Raw genomic sequence first — 10973 nt, 5'->3', positions numbered from 1 at the left:
GTCTTTCTTCAGCGGCACCCGACGTAATCATGCAAATTTTTATTTCCCAGCCAAAATAAATTATATATATCCGCTTCTTTTTTACTCTTCTGCAGCTGCAGCACTACACTGTTCCCTCAGTAATTATAACCGTTACCATGGTGATTGTGTCTGTGAGGCTGCTTTCTCTGCAAGTCAGTCTCCATCTGAACCAACTGATGCCGTAATGTGCATTGCAAACGATCCATTTGATTGTCCACTTTAACCATCCGAGGAAAAGACGATTTTTGATGTTGTTTATAGCCAAACAGGACATGGAAGTCCTTAAGTTTTGGGAACCAAACATTATGTAACAGTGGTCCAATATGTACTGGATGTCATCTCATTACGCTGCACTTTTTTCTGGATATGAAATAAGTTAAAGTTAAAGAACCATTGATTGTCACACACACACACATTAGGTGTGGTGAAATGTGTCCTTTGCATTTGATCCATCCCCTTGTTCACCCCCTGGGAGGTTAGGGGAGCAGTGAGCTCGGTAATATTTTTTGGTGACCCCCAATTCCAACCCTTGATGCTGAGTGCCAAGCAGGGAGGTAATGGGTCCCATTTTTAAAGTCGTTGGTATGACTCGGCCGGGGTTTGAACTCACAACCTACCGATCACTAACCAAAGGGCCACTGAGCAATCATGTTGTCTTTCAATTAAGATTCAATTTATAGTAAAAATATATTTAAGAGTGAATCAATAAAAAATGCAGACATTATGAATAAACAGTGTGGTTATTAATACTATTGACACATTTTCCTAAAATGTAGCTGATGTACTCACATATGCATAAATCAGGGGTCGGCAACCCAAAATATTGAAAGAGCCATATTGGACCAAAAATACAACAACAAAAAAATCTGTCTGTAGCCGCAAAAAATTGAAAGCCTTATATAAGTGTTATAATTAAGGCCACGCATGGTGTAAGTGACTATATTAGCTATATTAGCCTACTATCAAAGACTGACACATATTTGGTGACAGAAATGTTGTATTTTAATTTTATTCTACACATTTTTGCAAGATTACAAATCATTAGTAAAATGAAGGCTTCTCAGAGGGTGAGATAACTCCTGTAAATGACTGTTTTAGAATGGCCAAAGGTATAGATAGCTGTGTGTGTCCAAGTTTAAGGAAACGGCAGGTTGTCTTCTTCTAATGGATTCATTAAAATTTTTGTAAGCTGGGTAACGTTTTCTGTGGTCTGGAACAACACCGCACACAAACAACTGTGAGAGATTTAGGCAATATTACATACAGATATGCAAATATAAATTAAATACACAGAGGACATAAGTGAAGGAAAGTAAATGAGCTCAAATATACCTACAAACGAGACGTAATGATGCAATATGTACATACAGCTAACCTAAATAGCATGTTAGCGTCGATTAGCTTGCAGTCATCCAGCCATCCATCTTCTTCCGCTTATCCGAGGTCGGGTCGCGGGGGCAGCAGCCTAAGCAGGGAAGCCCAGACTTCCCTCTCCCCAGCCACTTTGTCCAGCTCTTCCCGGGGGATCCTGAGGCGTTCCCGGGCCGGCCGGGAGACATAGTCTTCCCAACGTGTCCTGGGTCTTCCCCGTGGCCTCCTATCGGTTGGACGTGCCCCAAACACCTCCTTAGGGAGGCGTTCGGGTGGCATCCTGACCAGATGCCCGAACCACCTCATCTGGCTCCTCTGGATGTGGAGGAGCAGCGGCTTTAATCTGAGCTCCTCCCGGATGACAGAGCTTCTCACCCTATCTCTAAGGGAGAGCCCCGCCACCCGGCGGAGGAAACTCATTTCGGCCGCTTTTACCCGTGATCTTATCCTTTCGGTCATAACCCAAAGCTCATGACCATAGGTGAGGATGGGAACGTAGATCGACCGGTAAATTGAGGGTTTTGCCTTCCGGCTCAGCTCCTTCTTCCACACAACAGATCGATACACGTCCGCATTACTGAAGACGCAGCACCGATCCGCCTGTCGATCTCACGATCCACTCTTCCCTCACTCGTGAACAAGACTCCTAGGTACTTGAACTCCTCCACTCGGGGCAGGGTCTCCTCCCCAACCCGGAGATGGCACTCCACCCTTTTCAGGGCGAGAACCATGGACTCGGACTTGGAAGTGCTGATTCTCATTCCGGACACTTCACACTCGGCTGCGAACCAATCCAATGAGAGCTGAAGATCCCGGTCAGATGAAGCCATCAGGACCACATCATCTGCAAAAAGCAGAGACCTAATCCCGCGGCAACCAAACCCGAACCCCTCGACGACTTGACTGCGCCTAGAAATTCTATCCATAAAAGTTATGAACAGAATCGGTGACAAAGGACAGCCTTAGCGGAATCCAACCCTCACCGAAAACGTGTCTGACTTATTGCCGGCAATGCGGACCAAGCTCTGACACTGTTCATACAGGGAGCGAACTGCCACAATCAGACAGTCCGATACCCCATACTTTCAGAGCACTCCCCACAGGACTTCCCAAGGGACACGGTCGAATGCAATCTCCAAGTCCACAAAGCACATGTAGACTGGTTGGGCAAACTCCCATGCACCCTCAAGAACCCTGCCGAGAGTATAGAGCTTGTCCACAGTTCCATGACCAGGACGAAAACCACACTGTTCCTCCTGAATCCAAGGTTCAACTATCCGGCGTAGCCTCCTCTCCAGTACACCTGAATAAACGTTACCGGGAATGCTGAGGAGTGTGATCCCACGGTAGTTGGAACACACCCTCCAGTCCCCCTTCTTAAAGAGAGGGACCTCCACCCCGGTCTGTCAACCCAGAAGTACCGCCCCCGATGTCCACGTGATACTGCAGGTTCTTGTCAACCAAGACAGCCCCACAGCATCCAGAGCCTTAAGGAACTCCGGGCGGTTCTCATCCACCCTCGGGGCCTTGCCACCGAGGAGCTTTTTAACTACCACAGCAACCTCAGTCCCAGAAATAGGAGAGCCCACCACAGATTCCCCAGCCACTGCTTCCTCATAGGAAGACGTGTTGGTGGGATTGAGGAGGTCTTCGAAGTATTCCTTCCACCGATCCACAACATCCGCAGTTGAGGTCAGCAGACACCATCTGCACCATATACGGTGTTGACAGTGCACTGCTTCCTCCTCCTGAGGCGGCAGATGGTGGTCCAGAATCGCTTCGAAGCCGTCCGGAAGTCGTTTTCCATGGCTTCCCTGAACTCCTTCCATGTCCAAGTTCTTGCCTCCGCGACCGCTGAAGCTGCACACCACTTGGCCTGTCGGTACCTGTCCACTGCCTCCGGAGTCCTATGAGCCAAAAGAACCCGATAGGACTCCTTCTTCAGTTTGACGGCATCCCTCACCGCTGGTGTCCACCAACGGTTTCTAGGATTACCGCCCCGACAGGCATCAACTACCTTGCAACCACAGCTCTAATCATCCGCCTCGACAATAGATGTGCGGAACATGGTCCACTCGGACTCAATGTCCAGCACCTCCCTAGTGACATGTTCAAAGTTCTTCCGGAGGTGGAAATTGAAACTTTCTCTGACAGGAGACTCTGCCAGACGTTCCCAGCAGACCCTCACAACGCGTTAGGGCCTGCCAGGTCTGTCCGGCATCCTTCCACACCATCGCAGGTGGTGATCGGTAGAAAGCTACGCGCTTCTCTTCACCCGAGTGTCCAAAACATGAGGCCGCAAATCCGATTACACAACTACAAAGTCGATCATGGAACTGCGGCCTAGGGTGTCCTGGTGCCAAGCGCACATATGGACACCCTTATGTTTGAACATGGTGTTTGATATGGACAAGCTGTGACGAGCACAAAAGTCCGATAACAAAACACCACTCGGGTTAAGATCCGGGCGGCCATTCTTCCCAATCACACCTCTCCAGGTTTCCCTGTCGTTGCCAACATGAGCGTTGAAGTCCCCCAGCAGAACAAGGGAATCACCCGAGGGAGCCCTCTCCAGTACTCCCTCGAGTGTTCCCAAAAAGGGTGGGTACTCTGAACTGCTGTTTGGTGCGTAAGCACAAACAACAGTCAGGACCCATCCCCCCACCCTAAGGCGGAGGGAGGCTACCCTTTTGTCCACTGGGTTGAACTCCATTGTGCAGGCTATGAGCCGGGGGCAACGAGAATTGCCACCCCAGCCCGTCGCCTCTCACTGCCGGCAACTCCAGTGTGGAAGAGAGTCCAGCCCCTCTCGAGAGAAGTGGTTCCAGAGCCCTTGCTGTGCGTCGAAGTGAGTCCGACTATATCCAGCCGGAACTTCTCCACTTCGCGCACTACTTCAGGCTCTTTCCCCCCCAGTGAGGTGACTTTTGACGTCCCAAGAGCTAGCTTATGTAGCTGAGGATCGGACCGCCAAGTGCCCTGCCTTCGGCCACCTCCCAGCACCCGACCTCTATGGCCCCTGCTATTGGTGGTGAGCCCATTGGAGGGGGGACCCACGTTGCCTCTTCGGGCTGTGCCCGGCCGGGCCTAATGGTAACAGGCCCGGCCACCAGGCGCTTGCCATCGTTCCCCACCTCCAGGCCTGGCTCCAGAGGGTGGCCCCGGCGACCCGCGTCCAGGCGAGGGAAACCTAGGTCCTCGATATGTCTTCTTCATAAAGGTCTTCGAGCTGCTCTTTGTCTAATCCCTCACCTAGGACCTGTTTGCCTTGAGAGATCCTACCAGGGAACCCCCCGGACAACATAGCTTCTAGGATGATTGGGACACGCAAGCTCCTCTACCAGGATGAAGTGGCAGCTCAGAGAGTCATAGGTTGACCAAATATGCCTGATAAGCACTCCAGCAAATCAATAAAATCAACAACGCTCACTTTTGTGCATTCACGCAAAGCATAAAACGTTTGGTGGACCTAATGAGACAAGGGAGTGGCATAAAACACATCTTTATGTGGCAGCATCAGAGAAAGTTGTACTTGTAAAACAATTGTTATGAGTTCTTATTGCCAGAATGTTTATGTAAATGTATGTCATTTAGTTGTGCAAGAACAGTTTTATCTAAAGTCCCATCTGGGTGTATTTTAGAGGGAAGTCTACCACTGACATACGCACGCATTACTGACTGTATAACCATTTTCGGTTCAGATAAAGGAGCATGTACGGTCAAAATAAAATTGCTTGACTGTTGCAGCACATTCGCAGTCCGCATTTCCCTCTTCTGCAGGAGCACTCAGCGGCTCCACTGTGAGCGCTTCTGGACACGCCCCCACACACGCTGCGCAGACCGCGCCCACACGCCGCCACAGCCGGCGGCAACTTCAATCAACACAGCTGAAAGGGATTACAGACAACAGCATAAAGAGCCTCGTCGCTGACTAATCGACGTCGGAACGTCGCCCTGTTCGCAGTAAGCTTCACGTCTCTGAAATTCCCACCAGTATTATCTCCTGTAGCTTGTTTCCTTGTGTCCTGGTCTGTTCATCTTCGTCTCCCTTCTGCTCCCCAGTCTCGTGTCTCTGTGTTAACTTCCTTTTCCCCCTGTACCTGGATTGCCCTCCTGATATTGACACTCTGCTTGGACCCTGGACGCTGTCTCCTGCATCACGACCCCTTTTTGGACATCAGACTTCCCTGCCTCTTTCCTCTGGATTTGGACACTCTCATTCAACACACTTGAAAACACCCCTTAAGGTATCTACCTATGTTAATCCCAGCACATAGCTCACATTCAAACACAGTAGCATACACACCCTATGTATTCATCAATCACTCAATAAATATATATTGAGTCGTATTTCTGCTGTTGTGCAATCTCCTTCCACCCGTCTATAGACTTAACATTGACAGCCTTAAAAAACGTTACGTTTGTTATTTTTGTTGATTGAAAATTTTAAAAATCCAATACTTTTATGTCTTGTTTGGCTTTGAAGTACTGTGGAATATCTGTCAGTGTATTGTCCACCTGTGAGAGCATTAGACATTCAAATTGTAACATTTCACCAATGAAAAATCATGCATAATGTTGTGATAACAAAAAAGTGTGGCCTAAATACAGCCCAAAAATTACTGAAAGGACAAAAGAAGTCAGCCTTTTCACCCTGAGGGTTAATGACCACAAAACAAAAAAGAAATATTTGTTAAATAAGATGCCTTGAACAGCTTTATTTATAACAACATTGAAAAAGTTACCCAAGGAAAGACAGACAAAGCAAGTCTTAGTAGGTTGGTCAAAAATAAATGCTTATAAAAGTGTAGGAGGGAGCACTTCAAATAACAACGCAAGTCTTCTCCTGATTGGAATCACATATCATAGTTCCTTGCAACAAATTCCGACATCTGTATTTGGAGACAATGTGAATTTAGGATGGGAAGGGATGATTTTGTTGGAAGACATTTTCTGTTACTCCAATTATAGAGAAGTTGCATCTGAGTAAAGATCTATGAGTGAAACTAACTAAACAGCGTAACAGATGGAAATTCCAACCTTCAGTGTAATGCAAAGTGCCACAAACCTACCAAGTGGTTATAAACCGATAAAAATCTGCGTCGCGCGTCTATCTTCAGCATTTTATTTCCAAGACATGTAAACCACTCGACATTGTTCTGTGATCACTGCTTGAGATCATTAAATATTCTGTACAGTGCAACGACACTAGGTGATGAATAGGGGTGTAAGGTAATGGCAAAACAAGTGTGTTGTCGCAGCCAAGGGATGATTGTCACACATTTCCGACTGACAATGGTGTGTAAACACATCTTAAAAATGTAATCCCTTTTTTGAATGACCGCAAAGCTGTTGTCATGAAGTGATGTCGGAGCTCTTGGTTTTGTACCGATGAGGTTGCTTGGCCTGCATAAAACATGCTGAAAATGGCCTATAGAGTCAGCTGCTCGGTAGAGCGCCATTGTTTCATCATTTGGTGAGACATGCTGGATTTGTGAGTAACATGCTTGCCACTTGTAAAGTTTCACATTGAGTCTGTTTCTGTGTCAAACAATACCTGTCCACCACAGCAGAAGGCAGTAAACATAAACATTGATGCCGTGAAAATGTCTAGATATCGCACAATCTATGGCACATTTCCGACAGTAAAAAAAGAAATAATAATTTTAGTGTTACCCAGTTCTTACAAATTATCAATAAAACATGCAGCTTTGACATTTTATGGAATGTAGCACTCAATCCATATAAAAGTATGCGTAAGAGTCACACAGTATCTCATTATTTCCAGGTAGAAGCTGTAAGACTTGTGACAGGCACTCAAAGCAAAATGACTCATGACAAAGTGCCCCCCTTAGTGTAGCTTAGTGCATTCCTAGTTAGACCCCGGCCATTTTATTTAGCAGTTTTCCCTCCTTATCACCAGATGATGCCTTTAGTTCAGGGATCTCAAACTCAATTTACCTGGGGGCAGAGTCTGTATGAGACTTCAGATTCACGTTTTTAAACATTTGAGTACATTTGTTTACTACTTCTACCAGCAGCTAGAGTGACCCTGAGCTGTCATTATAAATCTAACAGTTAATGTAAATATTTTATATTTTCTGGAGCACTTCTCCTTGCTTAATGTTAGTTGGTCTTTGTGTTGCCCAATACGTGTTTGTTTTTTTGTAATTGTTGTGTTGTCACCGTTATTTTAATCAACGTCCAGTGGGATTCAAGATTAATATACTGATTTACGGCCATATTTCTAAAAACTACTGTACTATACAAGTTTGTATTGTAGCCAAGCCTTTTCTTAAATATATACTGTCTAAATAATTTTTTGCACGGTGAGACAGGGGTTAGTGCATGTGCCTCACAATAGGAAGGTCCTGAGTTCAATCCCGGGATCGGGATCTTTCTGTGTGGAGTTTGCATCTTCTTCCTGTGACTGTGTGGGTTTCCTTCGGGTACTCCGGCTTCCTCCCACTTCCAAAGACAAGCACCTGGGGATAGGTTGATTGGCAACACTAAATTGGCCCCAGTTTGTGAATGTGGGTGTGAATGTTGTCTGTGTCCAGGGTGTGCCCCGCCTACCGCCCGAATGCAGCTGAGATAGGCTCCAGCACCCCCGTGTGGCTCCGAAAGGCACAACCGATAGAAAATGGATGGATGGATGGATATCTTTTTGCCCATTTACTGTGTTTTGTTTACTTTTTCAATTAATGTCGGAGCTGCATAGCAGTTTTGAACTGGCTTCACTGCAGTAGGAGATATTCAAGACTTTATTTTTCCTTAGCTCCATTTTTATATAAACTTTGGACATTACCTGGAATACAAACACATGACTATTGAACAAATTAGATTGAACTGAATTGTAGTTGTCAATGTAGTGTTTTTGTTTATTGTTTTAATGTGATTAATACAAATATTTACATAACTTGTAAAATAATAATAATACATTATTTCTCATTACCAAATTATAGATCAACTTGAACTGCATTTTGTTGGTTGTGTCTCTTATATGCACACTCAGGCTCCCATAGCATAATCTACTGTACTTCTTTCTGGTCGCCAAGAGTAATACAGTAAATATTTTATCGCTGTTAATTGGATCCGAGTCATGTCATGGTAAATGAATTCCCGTGCAACTGGAATTATTCATTATAAATGGAATATTTTTCATAGCTCTAGCATCCATCCATCCATCCATTTTCTACCGCTTATTCCCTTTTGGGGTCGCGGGGGGCGCTGGCGCCTATCTCAGCTAATATCGGACGGAAGGCGGGGTACACCCTGGACAAGTCGCCACCTCATCACAGGGCCAACACAGATAGACAGACAACATTCACACTCACATACACACACTAGGGCCAATTTACTGTTGCCAATCAACCTATCCCCAGGTGCATGTCTTTGGAAGTGGGAGGAAGCCGGAGTACCCGGAGAGAACCCACGCATTCACGGGGAGAACATGCAAACTCCACACAGAAAGATCCCGAGCCTGGATTTGAACCCAGGACTGCAGGGCGTTTGTATTGTGAGGCAGACGTACTAACCCCTCTTTCACCGTGAAGCCCTATAGCTCTAGCAGTGATTTGTCAAACTTTGGTATGCGTACCACTAGTGGTAGGCCAGAGAATCTTTTGATTAAATATTCAAACACAGTGTTAATCTTTAAACTGTGTGTAATGTTACAGTGTCAAAAAAAATCTAATATAATTGTTAAATAAAACATCTGCCTTATTTTTAATGACTATCCAGGCCTACTATGCTACTGCATTTAATTTTGGTCATTATGGTGGTGCGTGGAGACAAGTTTTCTGAGGTGGTACTTCCAGTTTGACTTTATAAATACAGTTTTAACACCAAGAAAGTCCTCTAGACATTAATTTACACCCACATGATCATCTTTCAAAGCCAAAAACTTTGGCGAGGAACAACTGGATTACAATAATCACCAGGCTGCCCTCAGCCTTTGTTCTAGCGTGTTACAAGTAATATTAAAAGACCGAAATGAAGCAACATACAAAATCTTGTTTAGGGCCACAAAAAGCCTAAGGCACCGATTGCAGGGTGCACGGGTCGCAATTACATTAAACAATCAAGGAGAGGGCCACAAATTATGGGCGGCGAGTTTAAGACCCGTGCTTTTAATAGAGCTGGCATTGCCATCTTAAATGAGCCCATGCCATTAGAATATAACCCAAAATAATAGATGGAACAAAAAAGTCTTATCTACATAATTGCCACGAACGATCCACTGGCATTGTCTTCACAAACACAACAAGTTTGTAAAACTCAGCAGCTGAAGCGACATTATTTTCCCAACCACGAAGTTGCAAAGAGTATCAGTTAAACAGACAAGTTGTGGCTTTCATTCATAAGAAAAGGGTCTTCGGGTAGTGACCTTTAAATATTACTCTAAAAATTAGTATTGCAATATTGAAAATATGGAGTTTCTTATTTTTTAAGTATCAAATGACCCCAAAAAAAGGTCTGTTAAAGCCATAAAGGAGCATCGGGTGATGATTCTGTAAAGCAAAATCAGTAACTTACCAAATATAGTCATCTAAATCCTTATGTGCATAATCCTAAAAAACTTTAAATTGCATTATAGCCTTGAGTTCCAACTGGCTGATGATGTAATTTGTGTAAAATGTAAGAAAACAGTGACACCTAGTGCTCTTTTAAAAAAATGTACTGCATTTTGTCTACAGATAATAATGCAGTTAAACCCAATGTATTCACCTAAAGTGTATTTATATGTCAAAATGTAGGAAACGACACAAGAAAGTGGCATAAGCTATTGCGCTATTTACAATATTTTTACTGTTTTAATCCTTGCATATCCAATGCAAATACGAACTTTGAACGTATAATCAAGTAGAATGTTCGAGGTTAGGTTACATTAGTTATCAGAATTTTTTAAAATAGTGCAATAGTGTTTTCTCAACATTTTTATCATTTCAACAAATTTCAACTTACTTGCCACTTGTTTGTAACGTTTCCAACCAAAATGTTTCCAGATTTCCAAAATAATTATTTATTTACTTATTTACTAGGAAATAAATAATGTTGTGCTAAAGTATGTGATGGATAAATAATACAAAGTTTAGCTTAATCTGAAGGCCTTGCAAGGGGCTGATGTTTATTGTTGTGTTTTGAATGATAAACATTAGACTAACGGCTCTATATTTTTTAATACAATAATTATTTTATGTATTTGACTGTATGATTTGGCCTTGAGCTGTGATATTAAAACAGTCCCTCACTCATTCACTGAAACAAAATAAGTGGGTTGTTGGCTCTTAGCTTCACTTAACATACTGTATCCGTGTGTGTGCAATATGTGATCTTTTTATGTCAATAAATGCCACCACAATGCCATCGTATGTTTAGCTCTGAGAGAAGTACTCAAGGATGAGGCGTAGGTGTCCGAGACGATCTTTGAGTGAGGTGAGGGAGAGGACAGTGGTTTGATAGGCAGGGTCCAGCTGTAGGACAGACAACAGCCACCAGCACCATGCTGGACCATTGGATGAGTCCTAGAAAAATAAATACTTTTACTTATAGGGAAAGCAACAAGTGTATATCCTGAT

General features: G+C 44.2%; 1 protein-coding gene across 2 annotated transcripts in view; it reads right to left on the bottom strand.

Annotated features, from left to right (window-relative positions):
- Positions 1–6079: 6079 nt before the first annotated feature.
- The window catches only part of lonrf4 (LON peptidase N-terminal domain and ring finger 4), a 33114-nt gene continuing 28220 nt past the window's right edge, over positions 6080–10973 (bottom strand). For both annotated transcript variants that reach the window (XM_061901830.1, XM_061901829.1), the window contains exon 12: positions 6080–10919. In XM_061901830.1, the coding sequence (XP_061757814.1) occupies positions 10770–10919 (150 nt within the window). In that variant the 3' untranslated portion in view covers positions 6080–10769. The remainder of the gene's footprint in view (positions 10920–10973) is intronic.

This window comes from Nerophis ophidion, linkage group LG05 (assembly GCF_033978795.1).
Source record: "Nerophis ophidion isolate RoL-2023_Sa linkage group LG05, RoL_Noph_v1.0, whole genome shotgun sequence".
NCBI classification, from domain to species: domain Eukaryota; kingdom Metazoa; phylum Chordata; class Actinopteri; order Syngnathiformes; family Syngnathidae; genus Nerophis; species Nerophis ophidion.
Note: the sequence above shows the minus strand (reverse complement) of the source record. Positions and strands in the feature narration are given on the sequence as shown.